Here is a 20,544-nt window from a genome sequence, read left to right on the forward strand (position 1 = left end):
CGGTGGCCATGCGTACACACCTGAATTTCCCTTCACAAGGTCAGGTGACTCGGTAGACATGTTATTAATGGATATCCGAGTCTAGGTTTGTATTGGGCAGAACTGACTCAGTAATCCCCTCACTTCCTGTCCTCTCCAGCCCTTTCCCCCTGACCCAGCATATCATTAATCTTTTTTTTTTTTAAGATTTTATTTATTTATTTTTAGAGAGGGAAGGGAGGGAGATAGAGAGAGAAACATCAATGTGCGGTTGCTGGGGGCCGTGGCCTGCAACCCAGGCATGTACCCTGGCTGGGAATCGAACCTGCGACACTTTGGTTCGCAGCCCGCGCTCAGTCCACTGAGCTACACCAGCCAGGGCTTCATTAATCTTTTAAAGTATCAGAATAAACTCTCTGAAACCTGAAAACTGTCCAGGGAGCTCTTTTCCCAGGAAAATGTCGGCTACTGATCTGGCCGTCTGCCAGCAGCGGCACCGTGTCGGGTTGGAGTCCTGAGAAGTCCTGATGCACCGCGTCCGGAAGCAGGGTCCGGGAGGAGGCTCTGGGAGGAGGCTCCGGAAGGAGGCTGCAGATGACACGGGTGCTTCTGCAGGGCTGCTGCAGGGCAGGGAGTCGGGCTGCTGCAGGGCAGGGAGTCTGCCCACCGTGGCCGGGGTGGGCTTGCAGGCCTCCAGGCTCTGGGGGCGGAAAGGGAGGTGTGGAGCGTATCTTGCCCCGGCCGCCCTGAGGGCCCCTCGGAGGACAGATGTGTGGGGCGGCCCGGGAGCCGTGGGTCCCTCTCCAGCCTTTGGAACTGGTTCCCGTGGGCCACCCTCGCAGGGTGTTTCCTCAGTGGCGCCACAGGAAGGGCCGGCAGAGGCCGTCTGCGGGGGCTTCCACGCGGGCTCGTCCTCGGAGGTCGTCAGCACGCTGGGGGCTCCGCGGCCTGCTCTTCCGGTGGGCGTCCTCACCCAACAGGGTTGCTTTACTTTGCCATTACGTACTTTGCACGTTTTCTTGTCAAATGATTGTTGTAGCAAGATTGAATATTTTGCAAAAGAGAAAATCTCTTGATTCCACAGTCGCAACAGTGCGGCCACTTCATCGTCCATCCCTCTATGTTTCCCTGCGTAGTAGCTGCGTGCGTGGTTCCTGTCCAGCTTCGCTTCCGTCTGTGGGACAGACCTCTTCGGCGTTGCCGAGGTCCTGCGGACCGTAGCGCAGGACAGGGGTGAGCAGCGACCGCAGGGAAGCTAAGCCTTTAAGTGTCGTGTGACACGTGGGTCGTATCCCAGTAAAGCTGCCGAGGAAAAACTACCTTGATTTTCTGAACGCTCCCAGAGGGAGAGTGTTAGAGACTGCGGTCCACCAGCGTTTGTTCTGGTACCGACCGCCGTCTTCAGCGACACACTTTCTCACATCAGTTCCTTTCCTCCGCGAGTTCCCGGCCAGCCGGGAGGACGCACGGGGTGAGGACGCGGTGGTGGCCGGCTCGGAGCGTGCTGTGTGGTTGTCACCGAGTGAAACGCCGTGCAGGCAGTGTCTGGCCAGGGGGAGTCCGGCGGGCGGCAACGTGCCGTGCTCCGCGCGTGGGTCAGAGAAACTAGCTCAGTCTTGAAAACTTGAGTTCTCATGGGAGGGCCACGCGATTATTCACCCAGTAAGGGAGGGGGGTCAGGACTGGGTGGAATTTCTTCTGTAAGCCCCCAGGAAGTCTCTAAGCTAAGGACGGGCTGGCGCACCCCCTGTTCGCAGATTAACTGTGGGGGACCAGCCCTGTCGCGCAAGCCAATTCAGACATTACTCACTGAGGCGTCATGCACTGTTGAGCTGTTCCCCCCATCGGCATGGTTGAAAGGTAACGAATGTGGCCGTCTCCCCTGTAAGCCGAGGGTTTGACGCCTGCTCTGCTCTGTGACCCGCTCTGGAGTCATCCCTAAAGGTGTCTTTTTCCTCCTTGGCCTTGACGTCGGCTTCCCCAGTGGCTGGACCGAGGGCTTCCTAGAAACGGTCACCGCGGGCAGCCTCCCGTCCAGAGGAAGGAGGTGCGGGGTCGGAACGCGGTACCACCGGGGGTTGGGGCAAGGCAGACCGGGTCTGAGTGACAGCGTGGTCATGTGCTCGGCCAGACAGAAGTTGCTTCGTTGCACTTTGCCTCAGTTTAGTATTCATCTGTAAAGTGAGAATAAAAATGGCCGCCTTGTGGAATTTAAGTGCTGGTTAAGGAAAAAAGAAATTCACTCTGACTCACCTAGGACCGGAGAAGGAAATGGCCTTAACCTTTGCCGGTTTGGGAAACATCCAGTCTTATCTTCGCATTGGAAGCTGCCGTGTGGCCTTTGAACTTTGGAGAATGCCCAAGCCTCCTGAACATTTGGCATTTCCTTTCTCCCACCGAAATAAATGGCCAAGTGGCCTGCCTTCTCGAGACTCACCTTTTACAGGGCTGGGGTTGCCCGTGCGGAGCTGGGAGACATGGGGGGTCCAGGCTGGGGAGAACCCACCCACCCACCCACCCACCCACCCCAAGGCGGGTCTGCGGGTCTGTCTGGGTGCAGCCTGATCGGAGCGGCAGACAGGAGGACAGAGGCTGCAGGCGTGCCCTTTCGTTGTTCAGACCGAAAGAAACCCAAGGGAGGTCCTGGCTCTCGTCATCTTCCAGAGAAGGCCCGGCCGCCTCCTAAGCTGGGCACTGCCGGTGGAAACCGTGTCAGGGCTGGAAGGGGTGCTCACGTGCAGAGGGGACCAGTGACCGTGATTCTCCCTCGGACCCCCCTGGTGGCTCCCCCGCATCCAGCAGCACCTTCTTGACCGCACTTGCCCCAAGCCAGGTGGAGTTCAGACTCCCAGAAGCCCCACCCGCTCCCACCCGGCCCCATAGCCCCGAGGGAGCCGCCGCATGCCCAGCCGCCCGCCCACGCAGCGGCCCTGCAAGCCCGGACACACTGGCCGCCCGCGGGGCCCAGATGCCGCACATTGCTCACCGAGGTGTGGCCGGGCCCTCCTCCCCCGCTGGGACCTGTCTTTTTGAAATTATATGATGCAGAAAGCAAGCTGTCTGTCCTCAGGGAACCCTCTTTGTTCTGTGTTTTTCATTTCTGTTTTGTTTTCGAATATTTTTAAATGCTTATCTTTGACAGCATTAATGCTTTTTAATACAGAATATGGAACGCAGTATAGTTCACTATATTATGTAAATCACAAAATAATTCGAGGATTTATCTAAGGCGCATTCATAGCAGTCCGTAGGCTGGTAGTGGAATACAAATTCGAAGTTACACGACGAGGTTCTTTCGTGGCAACAGTGTATCTCCGTGGAGACCACTCCCGTCTCCGAAGGTGGGCCCGCTGCCTACCTGCAGCCGGGGCCTGCCTGCTCGGCCGTCTGGACCAGAAGTCCCTTCTGTGCTTGAACCCCTGGCCCTCGAGCTGCTGCTGTGTCGCCTCTGGGCCCGGTGGGATTTTGCTCACCTGTGTTCCCAACCTGGGAGTCAGGGAAAAGGTTTCCTAAGCTGAGCCTTAGAGACCCTGGCGCTCCCCCTGGCCCTTAGGTAACAAACCCCTCTTCCTGCCGCTGGGTGGGTGATGACCAGTTTGCTTCTCACACCCCTGGGTCTCTGTCACTGCAGCCACAGTTGCCCCGATGTCAGTCTGACATGGCACCTCAGCTTGGTGGCTGACCTCTCGGGCAGGATAAGCTCTTGTAACTTGGTGGCCATGTCGAGTGTCCTCAGCCTTACACAGCCGTCTCCTTCGTCCTTGCCTGGCTCCAAGCCCCCCACAGCCCCAAATGCAGCTGGGAGCGTAGTGCCGGTTTCCGTGGGAAACCTTTCAGAAAAGGAGGGGCTCACCCCGGCCCCACCGCCGAACCCCGGCGCAGCCACCCTGCACCGCCTCCCTTGGGGAGGAGAGGCAGGAACGGATGGCCTTCTCGGAACCACTTCCACGGCTTTGAAGAAACTCATAGTCTCCCTGGGTCTCGAATTAAATCTGGGTTCCCCTTCGAACGAGCCAGGAGCAGCGCCTCCCCTTGGGGGACGTGCCGGCCAGGGCCTCGCGTGTCCTCGGAAGTCTCTCGGGCTCCCTGCGGTCAGCGCCATGCAGTTGTGGCCAGGTCCGGAGCTGGCTCCGCCTGTCTTGGCAGTCGCCCGTTTAACCCTTTTCTGCAGAGACCTTCTCGGCCTGGCCTTCCCGTCAGGACGCTGGGGGTGAAGGCGAGCCTGTTGCATCCAAAGGGGCCCCGCCAGCTTCCGGCCATTTTTCTGCTAAATGGATGTTTCCATCCCAGGCGGGCAGCGTGCCACGGCGGGGGCCCGTCCTGCCGACAGGATGCGCTGGAAGGAAACGGGCCGGGGACGGGTTTCTCCAGCGCTCTCCTGGGTGCGTGGGAGAAACGGCCCGCTTCGGGCACGCCCGCCGTGGGGGCCGTCCCCTCGCAGCCGTGGGGTCGGGGGCTTCCTCGGAGCCTTGGGGTGATGGCAGTTCTCGGTCCCGGCCCCCAACACGTCTGTCAGACCACATCAGTCTGATTCTGGGGGGTATTGACGGAAGTTCCAGAATTGCTGCTTTCTTGGCAGCGTGAAGGGACTCACGCACGTGCGTCTCACAATACCTTGTCTCGGCTGTGCGTTCGGGGTCTCCCAGAGGGCTCCCCAGGCCGCCGGCCGCCCCCAGAGCACCAGGGTCCTGTGTCGGGAGGACCCGGGGGACCTCTCATGGAAGTGGTTAGCATCGTGCCTGCAGTCATTCCCCTAGACTGAGGGTTTTTTGTTGTTTAAAGATTTTATTTATTTATTTTTTTAGAGGGGAAGGGAGGGAGAAGGAGAGGGAGAGTAACATCAATGTGTGGTTGCCTCTCACGCACCCCCACCAGGGGGCCTGGCCTGCAACCCAGGCATGTGTCCTGACTGGGAATCGAACCGGCGACCCTCTGGTTCACAGGCGGGAACTCAGTCCACTGAGCCATACCGACCAGATGTCTAGTCTGAGCTTTGTTTGTATTATACTGCTAGTGTTTGTCTATTGCCTTGTCCATAATAAATCATGAAGAAATTCCTGGTGGAATAAATAAGTGAACTAACTGTATAATAATTATGTCTTTTTGCCTCAGGGTTAGGAGTAGCAAGCTAGGTTTAAGGGTTTCCAGCTCAGTGCTGGTGCCCCTTCCTGCTTCTGCCTGCCCCGTGTCAGCCTGCGTCGCCGGTCCCACCTGTTACTAGTTCCCCTGCTGCGGCCTCCCTTTCGGTCTTGAGTCCATGCCCGGAAAAGAGCCGGGGACTTGAACAGGCGTGGAGTCTGGGGTCAATGCGCCGTGGCTGGAGGTGGCTGTGAAGCCCCGAGCTGAGCCCCCAGCCATCAGAAAGGGCAGTGTGGGTGTGTGCGATCCCCGTGTGAGCGCCTGTAGTGGGCAGGGCGCTGATGGACAGTGCTGGGGATGCTGCAGGGAGTCGGACAGGGAGCGCGGGGCTGGCTGGCTGGGGTGGGGTGCAGTGCGGTGGGGTGGGGTGAAGGAAGGCTTCCCTGAGCCCGGGTCCGAAGTCTGGACGGGGCTTCCTAGGGAGACGTGGGCCGGGCGAGGCGCAGTGGGGAGGGCAGGGCAGGGCCCTGCAGGAGGAGCAGGCGGAAGGGAGCCTCCCCCAGGCTCCCCCGGACCCCGAAGCTCGGGCTCCTTGTCAAGTAGGTGCTCCGCTTGTTGAGCGAGACGTCAGGAGGGTTTCCCACCACTTGAACAGACCCAGGTCTGAGAGTGCCAGGTTCGGAAGGTGTTGTTTCACTGGTCTCCCCGCCAGCCGCTGCCGCCTGCATTTCAGGTGCTGGATCACATCGTTCAGCAGAAAACGTACAGTTCGTGGCGTTCCCCCCCTGGCTCTGCGGGGCGGGGGGCTGCCCGCTGCCCTCTGCACAGAGCGCCTGCCCCGTGCCCGGTGCCCCCAGGGCTGGGGAGGAAGGGTGGCGTCTGCCCCGGGCAGAACCGAGCTGCCAGAGGCGGTGCCACTCTGCCTCGAGGTGGACCCTGGACCCTGGAGCGCGCTCCGTGGGGCGGGTGCCAGGAGGTTGGTGAGGCGCCGTGGGCTCTAGACACAGGTCTGTCCGCTCCGCGGGCACCTCTCTGCCACGGAGTCAGTCCTCACGCTCACGCGGCCGCGTTGTTGCTGCTCCCTCCCTCTGCTCCGGCCGTCTCTCTTTTGAGACCTCATTTATTTATTTTTAGAGAGAGGGGAAGGGAGGGAGAAAGAGGGAGAGAAACATTGATCAGCTGCCTCTTGCACTCCCCCACCTGGGGACTTGGCCCGCCACCCAGGCAGGTGCAGTGACCGGGATCGAACCAGCCACCTTCCAGTTTGCAGGGCGACGCCCGACCGCTGAGCCACACCCGGCAGGGCGGTCCTCTTTTCGTTGGTGGCTGCACTTCCCACTTCCCTGTTCCCCGCCAGGCAACCTGCATCCCGGGCCCTGTGGTCCCTGAGTCAGAGGCCCCCGCCAGGCTGCTGTGTTCTTACCAGTCTCAGACGCGGCTGGTTAAGGACCAGAACTTGGCCGCTTCACACCCCGGCTCTCTGGGGGCGTCCGCAGCAGCCAGCTGGAGCCCCATTGAGCCCTGATTGGTGGGGCTTTCACCTTAGGGGACCCTGCCCTGGGCAGGGGGCTGGAGGGGTGCCTCAGAGTTGGGTTCCTCTGTCCTACTCAGTGATCCCTCGTCCCTTCCCCATCGTCTCTCTCTGCTTCTTAGGAAGCTGTGGGTTGGGTTGGGTTTTCCCTTGTGTCTGAGTTGGACTTGAACTGGAGAGCTGCTAGGTGAGTTGCTCTCCTAGGGCTTGTGCTGTGCTTTCCCCTTCCCTCCGCCCGCCGGGGCCGAAGGGCGTGTGCTCGGTGTCCAGGCCTCTGGGTCCCGCCCCCAGCTGACGTGTACACGTCTGTGGCGAGTGACTCTTCAGGCTGAGTGACCCGCTGAGAATATCCACCTGGAGGCCAGGGAGTGGGTCCAGCCCGAGTAGATTGGTGTCCCTGTGCCGCCGAGTCGAGGCCGCGTCCCCGTGTGCATTTGGAGACACTGCCTGGGGGGGGGGAGAAAAGGAAGAGTGGGTCCTTGCCACTCTTCACTGGGGTCTCCCCGCCGCTGCCCTGCTGCCCCCGTAAGGGCCGGGGTCCCCCGCTGCCGCTTCCGTCGGACCGGTTTCTCCAGCTGCCGGCCGTTGGGCGGCCTGGACCTTTCCTCTGCCTCCCCAGCGCTGTCATCCTAAACATTTCGTCAGATGTTTGTGCGGCCGTGGCCGGCTTCCAAGACAGCCGTGCCGGGCGCTCGGTTCTTGTCCGCGCTGAGTCCCTAGCAAACGACCGGGGCTGCCCGGGGGGAGGGGCCTCTCTGTGCCTCCGCCTGGAGTGCGGGCTGCCCCGCCCCACTCCTGGGTCCTTGCCTCGAGGCTGGTTCCATTGGCTGAGACTTACCTCGAAGGGCAGTCGAGGGTAAATGGTTCTGGAAGGTGTCTTCTGGGTGTTGGATACCTGTCCTCACCGGTCTCAACAGACACCTCGACTCTCCTTCCTTGCTGGGCTTCCTGCATCCTCGCCCCAGGTCCCGGCCCGCCTCCACCTGAAGAGCACACGGTGGGGGGGGGGGGGGGGGCTCAGGCCCTTCGCTCCTGGGCATCAGCAATAAGCAAGCCTTTTTCCTTCCCTTTTCCTTTTTTTTTCCTCCTCACCCAAGGATATGTTCTCTTTTTTTGAGAGAGAGAGAAACATTGATGTGAGGGAGAAACATCGATCGGTTGCCTCCCGTACGTGCCCCGACTCAGGTCAAACCCACAGCCTGACTGGGGGGTCAGACTCTCGGCCCTTCGGTGCATGAGACCACACTCCAACCCACTACGCCACCTGGCCAGGGCAAGCCCCTTTCCTCTTCGCGCACAGGGCAGGGTGTGGGGCCAGGCTGCAGGAGGGTCCAGAGGACCGGGGGCGGTCGGTGGTCTTTTTCAGGGCCGCCTCAGCACAGAGACACGAGCCCAGGAGCTCAGCACCGCCTGCTTGCGTCCCAGGGCAGAGGAGTCACACTCCGAAACATGAGAACGGGGCGTGGCCACCAGGGGGCACGGGCTCCCGTGGCTCGATTCCCCAGAAGTCCCGAGAAGTCCCGCGGGGGCCTGTGACGCGCACCGGGGACCGAGCAGCCGCAGACCCCCGAGCCCCTCCAGGTGCGGGTTCCTGGGTGCGGACTGGCGTGGCTCCTCACCCCGGAGGCTCTCTTACGGAGGAGACTCTCCTCGCGCCTGCAGTTGGTGCGCATCCCCGGTCGGCCCTGTGCTTGGGGTGACTGTGGACCTGGGTGCCACTGCGGGGAAGTTGGGGCGGGACTTGCTCCTGGGGACACGGGGTTCGGGGTTAAGAGTCCATGGCTCCGCGGGGCTCGGGGCGCACTCTGTGCGCCCAGCACTCGTGTGTGCGTGTGTGCGTCCACACGTGCCCATCTTGTGAGGGTGTAAAGCAAAGACTAGTGGTCAAATAGAACCAACTACCAAGTTTATCTTTTTGAGGTGGGGGGGTATGTGTAGAATCACTAATTTGCAGGAATGAGTAGCCAAGCCAAGAAAAGAAAGACCAGGCCACCTCAGCGAAGCCAGGTGAGGATGTTGTGAAATGCAGGGATTCCCACCCCCACCCCCACCTTGGCCGGGGGCAGAAAAGCTCCCAGCAGGCACGGGGAGGCCCGGGGCCTTTTACCCCACCCAGGGCGCCCCTGCAGTAAGCTCGCCCCCTTTGAAGAGAAGTTGCTCGTTTGGTGACTGACTTCCTGTGCCTCTGGGGTAGGCGCTAGAATCCAGCAGTTCCCATGCAGAAGTCTGGCCTCCTTCCTCAGCCCTGCACCTGGGGCCGGGGGCGGGGCGGCCCTGTCCCCGCTTTGGGAACGAGCCCCCAGAGGACCTCTGAGCAGTCAGCAGGTCAGCGCTCCTCCCCGTGACCAGGCAGCGGGCCCAGGAGGGGAGGTGGGAGGCACTTGTGCTTTCCCACAGTTGACTCCCGGAACGCCGTCCCCCGGAGGGAACTCTGCGGGCCCTTTATGGTCGCACGTTCTGGTACCGTCACGCTCTCTAATCTTTTCTCCTCCAGAGTCCCTGCTACAAAGGGACTGTCTCAGGCCCCTGGGGACTGGCAGTCTCCCTGGAGCAGCTGATTGATGAGCAATCTGAATTCCGCGTGGCAGCCCTCCAGGCCCGCCTCCTCTTTGCCCACCTGATTGGCAGAGGGCAGGTGGCAGAGGGGCCGGTTGCTAAGCAGCCTGGCCTGGACGTGGTGCCGGCCCAGGCCGAATGAATAGCCGCAGTGTTCAGAAGGGTGCAGGGCTTTGGGCCTACCCCTCAATCTGGAGGGACTTTTTGGGGAAGGGGGCTAAGGTCGCTTATCATGGAGCCATAGGGTGAGAGGGGCTTAGGTGACATTCCCGCACCTCCCTTCCCTTTCTGACGCAGTAGCTTGGTGTAACATTTCCTCGTGGGGGGGGTGGGGGCAGAGCTCCACAGCTCTTCCATGTCCCGGCCTTGTCCAGAGCTGTTGCCGGCTGACCTCCTCCCTCACCGGCCAGGGCGAAAGGGAGTGAGATCCAGTGACTCCCCGGGGGCTCCGCCTCCGCCTCTCGGATCGTCAGCAGGTGGTGGTACTCGGGGCCCCCTGACCCGCGTGCGAGGGGCCGAGTGTCCCCAGAAACGGGGAGCTGCCACGCTCTGGATGGTGTACGTTTGGGGCAACAGAGGCCAGGGAAGGCCCGCCTGCCCCCGTGCCGAGGCTGGGAGGTGCCCTCCAGGTAGACCCGGTTCAGGTGAGGCCTCTGCTCAGCAGTGAGGTGCAGAGTGGGTCCAGAGAGACGTTTTCTGAGAACCCCTCGCTCTGAGGCTCCGCACGCCATGGGAGCGGAGGGCGAGCGGCAGCGGGTGTTGGGGGCGGCGGAGAGCTTCTCTCCGGAGAGGCTGTAAAGCCAATGGAAGGGGCGCCGAGAGGTGAGCCAAGGAGAGCCAGAGCGAGTGCCTCCGTGCCTGGCCGTGCCGGGCCCTGGTGTGTGTGTGTGTGAGGGAGAGAGGGAGAGAGAATGAGAATTATATCAAGTCTGGCTACATGCCTGCTCCAGGGTCCCGTAGGCTACCCCTGTGATAAAGTCTCCTCTTTTTGCTTAAACTAAAAGTAAGAAAAACCTCTCTTGAGTAGGTAGGCTTGTGTTTAGTTTTGGCGTTTTGTGGTAGAGAGTAGCCACCTCTTGCTCCCTCGGTGGCGGGTCGGGGCCGCGGTGCTCTGGGGCGGCTGGCCCGGGGGACGGCATCGGGCGGGTCCAGGTGTGCAGGTGACAGGCGGTGGCTGGAGCGGCCGCTGGAGCGCCCCTGCTGCTCTGGTGGAAGAAGCCGGGGTGCGGGTGTCCCGGAGGCCCCTGAGCCCCGGCTGTCGCTCCGGCACCTTGCAGCACCCTCGCCGTCGTCCTCCCTCGAGTGTCCCCCAAGTGGTCTCTGTGGAAAGGAGCCTGGGTCGGGCACCGGGCTCACCGCCTGTGTCTCTGCTTGTCTCTTGCAGGACAACCCCGAGGTGGAGAAGCGGGACCCGCAGGAGTTAGTGGGTGAGTACCCAGGGGGCATATTTCTCAGCCTCGCTGGACGAGCGGGCCTGCAGGCTCAGGGGCTTCTCCCCCGCCCCCCAGGGGGATGCTCTGCCGTGATCCTGGTCTCTCCTGCCCCCTCTCAGGGCCTGTGGCGTTTCCCGTGGCGTCTGGGTGTGACCCCAGGAACTGCTCTTCTTGGAAAGGCGGTTGTGGTGCGTTGCGTTGGGCTTTCTGGTCGGCTGCCAGTGTCCTCGGGGGGACTCGGGGCCTGCTCAGCCGGGAGCTCCTCCCTCTGGTGCCCTGGGCGTGTCCTGTGTCCTGCCGCCCTGTCCTGCTGGCATGCCTGTGTGCTCCGGAGGCCGATGTGGCCTCTCCTGGCACTGGGCTCTGTCCCCGAGGAGGCCATGCCCCCCAGTGCTGGAGCCCGGGACCCGTCGTGACCGGAGGGCGGGCGGTCCCAGTGCTAGGGAACGGCATCCCCGCGCTGTGTGGAACCCGGTTTCCCGATCCCCACTCCTTCCAAGTGGCCGTGACTGCTCTCCCCCCAGCGCTGGGCCGGGCCGAGCCTCACCGAGGGGCTGGACCTCCCCTCCCTCTCGGCGGTGGCTGGGACGGTCCCTCCCTGCCTGCAGATCTCTCCAGAGCAGGGGCCCTGCTCCCCAGCTGCCGGGGCTGAAGGGCGGGGACCCGCTCCGGGTTTCCTCGCTGAGAGGACTGGAAAGTGTCCTTGTGTTTGTCTTCTGAGGAGCGAGGGGGCAGCCCGGACCCTCAGCGGGACCCTGCCTTTACCCCTGAGTTTTCTCACGGGCGGAATGTGCGTCTCCCCAGTCCACTGAAACCAGAATGTTGTTCAAGCCTCGGGTCTGCTCTTCAGGAAACGGCGGTGTAGGGGCGTCTTTTGGTTTCGTGGGCCCAGAAAGGAGGCAGCCCTCCCTGCCAGGACACCCGTGGCCTCCTGGGGGTGGGGGTGACCCACGGGCTGCGACAGATTGGAGCCCTGGGACTCCTGTCCCCTCCCCACCCTGCCCGTCTCTGATGTCTGTGGGGGCGGGGTGGGGTCAGACGGCGTGCACTCGGGAGCCCGAGGCCACGCAGCGCTGCACGCGCTCAGCAGGCAGTGGAGCGTGTGTGGGCCTCGGCCACAGCCTCCCGGTGTTTCCTCGGCCAGCTTCCTCCTCCTCTTCTCGCCACCCTGTGAACACAGCCGTGTTCGGGTGTAGCTCACACTAAGATTGGCCAGCTTGAAGCGCGCCACTGGAGGGGTGCAGGCGGAGGCTGCAGCCATGGCAGCCCGCACCGCCGCCGTGATGTGGAGCGTCTCCGTCACTCCCGGGGCCCCTCGGACCCTCCCTCGCAGAGGGCCTCCTCGGCCCCGGGCATCGGCGACCCTTCCTCGCTGCGGTCGGGCCTTTTCCAGAACGCCGGCCGACCGGGTCCGCAGCCTCGGCACTGTCGACGTGTGTGGGCTGGACCGTGCTTTGCTGTGGGCGCCCGGCCTGTCCCGGGGCGGTGTTTCAGCAGCGCCGTGGGTCTCCACCGGCTGGGTGTGCACGGGGCCGCCTCCGCCCGCCCCACGTGGACCGTGAAAAATGTTTCTCGACATTGTCACAGGTCCCCTTGGGGGCCACCGTTGTCCCCGGTCAGACCATGGATGCAAATGGAGGCGTCGTCTTTGCTGTGTTTTAGATCCACCTATGCTGAGGCACGTCACAGCGTCTTTCTCTTTAGTGCGAGCTGTTGCTTCCCTGTGGGGTCACACCCGCAGCTCCACCCCGTCCACCTGCGGAGGGCACAGAGGCCTTTAAGCCTCGCGGCTTTGGTTGCCATTGCCGTGTCTCACTGCGGAAGGAATGGCCGAGCAGAGAGGCCCACGCTCGCAGGGCCGCAGCGGTCGGCCCCTCTGCCTGCGGGACTCCCCGTCCCCAGGGCTGAGAAGCGCTTCCTCTGTGTGGACAGCGCAGGGGAAATGGGGCAGATGAAATCGGGGGGCCAACCTGCAGGTTTCTCCAGCCCTCGGGCACACTCAGTCCGTGCCCTCCCGGTGCCCACTGATGCCACGCAGGCCTGCCAGGCACAGTGGCCGCGGGTTAGGGATCCAGTTGGGTTCTCTGTGTCTTGTGTGACCTAGAGACACCCCACTGCCTCCTGCTAGAGAGGTTCCCGGCGGCCGTGGGCGCCATTGCCGCTTCCTGACGCGGCGTGCACGGGGGGAGTCACGCAGACCGTGGGCCTCTCGGGTCCCGAGTGTGGCCGCCCTCCCAGGCCATCCCAGTGGACCCCAGAGGAGCCCCAGACATGGCTCCCCCAGGGGCCTGGGCGAGTTTCTCAGTGTCTGTCCTGGGAAGATGCCTGGGGGCCTGTGGCTGCCCAAACAACCACGCGTGTGGTGTGGGTCTGGTGGCTTCTCCCGCAGACGGGCCCTGGGACTTTGGGATGGATCACTGGCAGGTTGCTCCTGAAGTCCACGGGGTAAACTTCTCTCCAGCTTCCTGAGTGTGTCCCTTCTTTTGCCAGCTACTTCTAGGAATGCTCTGTCCTAGCAGGCGCTCGCCCCTACCCCCGGCATAGTGTGTCCCCTTTCAGCCCCAGTGTGGTTGGGTTGCTGTGGCAACACGGTCACACCCTGTTTTTCCAAAAGGCTTTCCTGGCAAATGCCAAAGGGCGTTCTTTGTCTCCGGGTCACGTGCTCACATACACCCTCCGCCCCTTGGAAGAGCGAACCCTCCCCGCTGTGCGCCGAAGCCCGCCCGGGCCCTGCTCGCCTGGGTCGCGGACGCCCCTGCCGCGGGCGGACCGGCTCACCCCAGCACGTTCCGCTCTTAGCTCCCCGCTGCAGCCTGCCCGAGTCTCCGGCCTTGAACTCCTGTTTCTCCCGGGGCGGGGTTGGCGGGGTTGGCGGGGTTGGGGGGTGAGGAGGAAGTCAGAACGGGATTGAACGCCAGCCAGAGCTGGTGCCCCCCTTGCTGCGGGGGCCAGGGGACGGAAGGAGGGCGCTGGGCAGAGAAGCGTGCAGCCCCCCCCCCCCCCCCGGTGGGAAGTGCTCCCAGGCCCACAGACACCCAGTCCCGGCCCCTCGTCCTCAGCCAGAGGGGCAGCTCCAGTGCTGTGTTCTGGGCCCGCCTGGGCAGGTTCGGGGACACGCTGGGAGAGCCGGCCCGTGGGCCAGGCTGGGATGCCCTGCCCTGCCCTGCGCCGGGCCCAGCCTCAGCACGGGCAGTGGGCACAGGCTTGGTCGGCACGGCGGAGACTGGTGAAGCCGGGAGCCGCACCCTCGACCGTGCTCAGTGCCGCGTTCTTGGCCGCAGTGGTGGGGACGGAAGCGCCTTCTCTGCAAACATTCACCCCGCCGCGGGGAGGGGGGAGGGGAGCCCGGGCCGGGCCCTCCCCGCAGTGAGCACCCAGGAGGCACCCGCTGCGTGTTGTTGGCGCTGGTGTGCTCATTCTTTCCCTTCACGCCGCCCCACCCCGTTCCGCCCGCTCTTTGCTCGTTGTATGGCCCTTTTCACGGGAGAAGGTTTTCAAGGGCAGGGCAGAGCGCACAACAAGCAGTGCATTGTCGCAGCGATCCAGAGCGTGACTCCGCGTTCACGGGGTGGCCGGAGCACAGGGCGAGGGTGGGCGGGTGCAGGGGGGACGCCCGGGGGGCGGGCGCTGGCAGGTCTCCCAGGGAATGGTCCCGTGGACTTGTGGTTCTCCACATCAGAGGCAGGCCTGTTGTTCCCAAGAACGAGGTGGACCAAAAGAGGCCAATTGGCTTATTATATTATTATTTTTACGTCTCTTAGCTAACCCTAACAGGTAATTTTTAAAATGTCATTTATGCACAAGGCAGCTTTGAAAGGTTTGAGCCCCCAAGCCTAGGGAGCCCTGCGCCCTGTTCTCCCCCACCTTGGGATGAGAAGGGCGGCCCCAAACAACTCTGAGTTTCCGGAGCCCCGGGAGGGTGGTTAGGGGCGCGACCCATGGAGGGCTGGAGTCCCGGGGCTGGCTCGAGCTGGCAGCCAGCGTGCACCCCTCCCCCCGGCCTGGGTCAGCGGCTTCCCGCGGGCAGCCTGATGGTGGCCACGGCAGAGCTTCCACTGCGAACGCTGGCAGGTGCTGCAGGTGGCGGCCGCTCCCCTCCCACCTGCCACGCACCAGCGCCCCCGGCCAGCTCCTTCCGGGAGAGTTACCGCCGTGTCACCGAGGCCCGCTCCCTTTACATTGGCACCTCTGCCCCGACGTTCCTCCCCCCGGCGGCACGTGCTGGCTCTGTCTGGCCGTGCCATCTCAGCTGAGGCGACGCTGCCCGCCGAGAGAGGCTGTTGGGGACACTTCCGTGGCATTGGTCCCTCCCTGACAACACCGGGTGCTCGCTTTTCCCCTTGTCCGCGCCACCCCACCTCCCTACAGAACCCTCCTCCGCTCTTCCGACAGCCTCCTTTTCTGAGCGTGTCCGGAACATGTCGCCCGACGAAATCAAGATCCCGCCTGAGCCTGCCGGCAGGTGTTCGAATCACTTGCAGGTAAGCACGGAGCTGACCGCAGAGGCCGTGCCGGCGAGAGGCCTGGGCCGGGGGCCCGATTCGGCCAACTGCTAAGAGGCTTCTGTCGGAGAAGCAGCACGGGCGGGAGGAGCCTGCGGTCCTGGTGGCCCCCGAGCGCGCTGTCAGGAGCCAGCTCCGCACCGCCGCCCGCTCCGCCGCGTCCCCCAGTGCTGCCTCCCCCGGGCCCCGCTCGGGCGCCGGAGGTCCTGGGTCCAGGAGTAGAGATGGCGTGCCTTTCTGTGCAGCCCAGCTGAGCCGGTGCGAGCGTCTCAGAAGGAGCTTTGCCGAGAAAACTAGGGACCACCAGAATGTGAAAGAAACTTTAGAATACAAAGCACAAGCATTTTTATGCTTAAAACTCCTATTCTCATGTTCCGGAAATACCCACTCCCTTGCTTGGGTGACACAGCTTCTCACAGGCCCGACCTGCGGTCGGAAATCCCAAGGAAGCGGAGCATGGAGTGCGGCTGCTCCCTTGGGAGCGGCCCTCCGGGGACAGCTGGCCTTTGCGCCTTTTCAGCCTCTGGGGTTGTTGCTGGTCCCTGTGCTGGTCCCCTGTGAGCGGGGCCTCGTGGGGGAGAGCAGGGCGGACCCCCACAGCTGCCCCGCGGAGGCATCCGGTCTTCCCGCTCTGCCCTTGATCCCGCAGATTCTGCTGGGGCCTGGGGCCACTCCGCAGCCCGTGGCACCACCCTGGCGGACGGGTGACTAAGGGGCCCGGGGCCATGGAATGCGGCGGGCCGGGGCTTCGGGCGCAGTGAAGATTCTCTTCCTTTTCCGGAAGTCTCCTCCCTTGGCTGAGTCACCAGCCCGCAGCCCGCCGCCACCCCCGGCCCAGTGTAGCCTCCATGCTGGGCGGCAAGTCCCGGCCTGTAAGGACAGTCTAGCCGTGTGCCGGCAGGGACAGCCCGCGGCCCCACCTTCGGGTCCAGGGCACTGCTCCTTCTCCGACCCTTGTGACGGCAGGAAACACGCAACAGCACGCCTTTCTGTTCAGTGCGGCGGGGGGGCCCATGCGATGGCCCAGGAGACACACAGAGTCTCCGTGGGGGACTGGGCTGCCCCGTGCGCGATCCCCTTCTCCGTCCGGCCTCCCTCCCTCCCCCCCTCCCTCCCTCCGGCACCGCGGCTGTCCCTGCAGGGCTGTCCCTCTCGGCCTCTCCCTTCCCTGGTAAACGTGTCTCAGGCCCGTCTCTGTGACTCGGCGCTTCCTCCGGCCAGTCTGGGCAACAGCGTGGGCTTTCCAACAGAGAGAGTGGACGCCTCTCCTGATGTTCCCCAAGGGCACCCATGGGACTTCCACCCCTGCCGCCCCCACCTCGTCTCGCAAGGGACAGCTGAGCTCTTGACCCCTGGCGGTGCCTCTTAATGAAGTGGTGGGCACTGGCCACCGTGGCCCTCCCCCCAGAGGACATTCTAGGGAAAGGACTCAGCCCCCTGGGTCTCCCGCTGAGGACTCGCCCCGTGTCGCCGTGTAAAACCGCCATCAGCCCCTGCCCGCCACCGCTGGTGCCTGGAACCCCTCTTCGGGTGACACAGGAGCTGGTGGGCGGTGGGGGGGGTCCCCCCACGGTCTTCTCCGTGGCTCCTCAGCCTTGAACTTTATACCGAGCACGCTCCCGGCCATCCGGAGGGAGCCGGGGGAAGCAAAACGCAAACAGGCTGGTCTCGCGCACCTTGTGCCCCGAGCTGGTCAGAGGCGGGGTGGAGGGAGTAAGCTGGACAGGGCTCCTGTGTCCGTGTGTCCCCACAGTGCACACATGTGACCACAGGCTGGGATTGGGGGTCATGAGTGCCCTTCTGTTCTCCGTAGGACAAGATCCAGAAGCTTTATGAGCGGAAGATAAAGGAGGGGATGGACATGAACTACATCATCCAAAGGAAGAAGGAGTTCCGGAACCCCAGGTGAGGTGCCCGCGGCCTGCAGGGAAGGCTGAGTCACCGACCTCGGGCTGGGGACCCAGACGCATGCAGGGAGGGGGCCAGGAGAGACCCAGACCGCTCCCCCGGCTGGAGCTCCCCGTTTCAGGCCTGGGCCGGACATGGCCCCGAGTGTGGGGTGGCCACCAGGAGGCCTGGACTAGAATGGGGAAGCTCTGCTCCTCAACACGGGACCTCACAAGGCCTGGGCCGCCCCATCTGTGCAGTGAGGGGTTGGATTAGCCCACCATTGAGGGCTCTTTGACCTGTAAAAAGTCACTGACTCTGTGGGTGGGTGGGCGGTAGACTTGAGGGACAGAGCCGTGCCTGGGTCTTGCTCTAGCCAGTGCCTGGGCAAGTGGCACCGCTGGGAGAGTCTGGTGTGGTGACAGCAGGGACCTGCCCCGGCCTTTGGGTGGGCCTGAGTGTGGTGGCCCCAGCCCCGCCGCACACCGAAGGTCGCGTGTCCAGGTCAGACCCAGGAAAGCGCAGCCCTCACCGCAACGCCGTGCCTGCCCCGGCCCCTGGCAGCAGCCCGTCCCGCGAGAGTGGAGGGCAGGAGTGACTGGATGTCGGGCCGGCAGCCGTTCCTCTCCGGTCAGGGCGCTTGCTTAGAATAGGTCAGCCGGGCTCACGGATGGCCTCTGAGCCCAGGAGCTGGATGGTTCTGGTCTCGTAAAAGCGGTGGCCACCCAGGACCACAGGCCTCAGGCCGGCTCAGGGCCTGGTGGTTTTCTCCTTTCAGCATCTACGAGAAGCTGATCCAGTTCTGTGCGATTGATGAGCTCGGCACCAACTACCCAAAGGTACATCCCGTGTGTGGAGGCTGCGGACGGGGGGGCGGGGGGGCGCCCAGGGCCCCATGCTCGCTCTGCTGCGTTCGGCCTGGAGCCGTGGCAAGGGCCGTGTGGCGGGCGGCCTTGCTGGCCGGGGAGCACAGCCCCGTCTCCGCTGTCTGAGCCCGCTGGCGTGGAAGAGGGCAGGAATGAGGCTGCGGCCGCAGACCCAGCGCCGGGTCCCCGGTGCGAGGGCCTGAGCGTGGACTCGCCGTGCTCCCACCGGGCGGCCTGTGCACGGGGGCGTCACTGCCCTCCCTTCCTGGGGACGGCTGGCTGCAGACCAGGGCCCTCGGAGGCAGCGGCTCCTGGCCGGGGAGACCCTTGGGAAGACTTAGGGGGCGGGGACTGGAGCTTTCGGTTATTTGTCACGTGATGGCCCTCAGCGACCGCGTCTCTAACCTTCTCTTCTCTGCAGGACATGTTCGACCCGCATGGCTGGACAGAGGACTCCTACTATGAGGCATTAGGTAGGCAGCCGCCTGTCTGTCCGTTCGCCCACCTGTCCTTGCTCCTGTTCGTCTGTCCCTAGTGCCAGTCAGTCGGTCACCAGGCAGCCTAGCGCCGGGGCCTCCTCCGCGTTAGACCGGGGACCAGGTCCGAGGAGCTGCATGCGGCCCCGAGCGAGACGGGCCCGTCCCCAACTTGGGAGCTCATGACATGGCGGCGAAGCCAGGGTGGCAGGCGGGATCCCAGTGGTGGCTGTGGCGGTGGCGGGTACGAGCAGGGCCCTGAGTGGGCCGGGGTGCAAGCTGAGGAGACCGTGTTCGGTCCGAGGTTTGGTGGCGCACGGGGGCCCGCCTGGCAGGTGTGGGCGCCGTCCCAGGCAGGGCGACGTGCGTCCCGAGGTCGGCAGCAGGGCGGCGTTTCCCCAGGGGGCCCACGGGGGCGGGGGGGGGGAACGGGCGGGAGTTCTAAAGGCTCCAAGCCCCCAGGGGGCAGGTCTCCTGCCAGCAGCCCACGGACCACATCTGGCCTGTGGGTGTGTTTTCTTTGGCCCGCGCCAGTCTCACTTTAATTTGAATTAGTTGCCAACATTCTACCTAAAAATCCCCGGTTCTGGCTTCTCACAGTCCCTGGGAAGCTCGCCCGTCCTGGGCCTTCTGTACTCCCACATGGCAGCGGTCAGCAGGGGCTCAGGGGCCTCGGCCCCCACCCCGGACGGGAGCCGCACAGCCCCGCCCCCCCCCCCCCCAACCCCGGGCCTTTGCACCTGAGGCCCTGCTGGCCTGGAGGCTGCCGCAGCGCATCGAACAAGATGCAGGGATGCGGCCCGAGCTGGGCTAGGGTCCATCGGCCCAAACCGAGGGAGCCGTTCAGGGCTGCTTCTGAAGCGGCCTCTCTCGTCTCTGCAGCCAAAGCCCAGAAGATCGAAATGGACAAGCTGGAAAAGGCCAAGAAGGAGCGAACCAAAGTAAGCCAGGGGAAGCGTTCGTTACTCGAACAGGACGGGCGTTGGAGTGCGAGGGCCCTGCTGGCTGAGCCCAGAGGGTGTGTGGCCCGCGCGGCCTGGCCCGCGCCTGCCCCCAGCCCGCCCCCAGCCCGGCCTGTTGTGGAAGGTGCCCCCTGAGCTGCCCTCAGTGTGCCTTGTGGACGGATGGGCCTTGCTGGGTTTCCAGCTCGTCTCAGCTGCGTCCCTGCAGTTTCCTGGGGTCTTGTGTGTGGTGGCGCTCACATCCTCCCCCCAGCTGTCGGCCCTGGTGGCATTCTGTCCTGAGGCTGTCGGTGGCGTTGTCGCTGGAGGCCTCATGGAGGCAAGTGTCTCCTCCTGAGAGCGCCCTGCCCTGTTCTGTGCCTTCCTTAGAGCTTCCTTAGTGGCTTCCTCAGAGCTTTCTTGTAGGTCCCTTGTCTGGTGGCTCGGTGACCCCTCACTTCAGGACCCTGAGCCCCGCCTCTCCCCAAGCACTGTGGGTCCTTTGGGGCTACGAGCCCAGATGTGCTCTAGGCGCTTTTTGACCAGAATCTCTGGGAGCAGCTCAGGACGGGTGGCCCTCCCAGCCCTGGTTTGAGCTGGCCCTCCTGCAGCAGCAGCAGCTGTAGCCTCCAGAATCCCCATCCCCCATCCCCCATCCCCCAGGTGGCGGGCGGGGGTGGGGGGGCAGTGGGCCACGCAGGCAGCCCCGGGTGGCTGCTGCTGGGGGCGACCAGGCTTTCTCGTCCTTACCCCCGGCTGCATTCCCCTCCTCCCTTCTGTCCATGCCCCGTGCTGGCAGGCAGGGTCCCCGGGCGCGTGCAGAAGCCCGGTGATGGCAGGAGGCATCCGGCGTCTGTCCGGGCAGCTCTCTCCGGGGCAGCGAAAACCCCCTGCAGACGCCTCTCCGGCACCTCCCTCCCCGGACTGCCCCAGCGGAGCCGACTCTGAATGCCTCCTTTGTGTGCGCCGCGCCCCTGGCCCCCACGGGCAGATGGCTGGCAAGAAGATGGGGCCACCTGCTCTGCCCAGGTCTCACTCTCTGCCCTCTCCCCCCCCCCAGATTGAGTTTGTGACGGGCACCAAGAAAGGCACCACCACCAATGCCACGGCCACCACCACCACCACGGCCAGCACCGCAGTTGCAGGTAGGAGGCGGCTTGTCTGTTTCCGGCTTTACCGTGGCTTCCCTGCCTTGTGGGGGGGCAGACCCCACGGGGACCTGAGCTCCAAGGTGGTTTGCCAGCTGGGGGGTTGGGCGGGCTCCCTGGTTCACGAGCTGCCCCTCCGGCCTCCT

General features: G+C 64.0%; 1 protein-coding gene across 1 annotated transcript in view; it reads left to right on the plus strand.

Annotated features, from left to right (window-relative positions):
- LOC114503257 (SAP30 binding protein) overlaps positions 1–20,544 on the plus strand; it is a 31,672-nt gene that overhangs the window by 10,613 nt on the left and 515 nt on the right. The window contains exons 4-10 of the mRNA XM_028520750.2: positions 10,530–10,572; positions 14,971–15,059; positions 16,894–16,985; positions 17,746–17,806; positions 18,255–18,306; positions 19,192–19,250; positions 20,311–20,395. Of these exons, the coding sequence (XP_028376551.1) occupies positions 10,530–10,572; positions 14,971–15,059; positions 16,894–16,985; positions 17,746–17,806; positions 18,255–18,306; positions 19,192–19,250; positions 20,311–20,395 (481 nt within the window). The remainder of the gene's footprint in view (positions 1–10,529; positions 10,573–14,970; positions 15,060–16,893; positions 16,986–17,745; positions 17,807–18,254; positions 18,307–19,191; positions 19,251–20,310; positions 20,396–20,544) is intronic.

This window comes from Phyllostomus discolor, chromosome 8 (assembly GCF_004126475.2).
Source record: "Phyllostomus discolor isolate MPI-MPIP mPhyDis1 chromosome 8, mPhyDis1.pri.v3, whole genome shotgun sequence".
Classification (NCBI taxonomy): Eukaryota; Metazoa; Chordata; class Mammalia; order Chiroptera; family Phyllostomidae; genus Phyllostomus; species Phyllostomus discolor.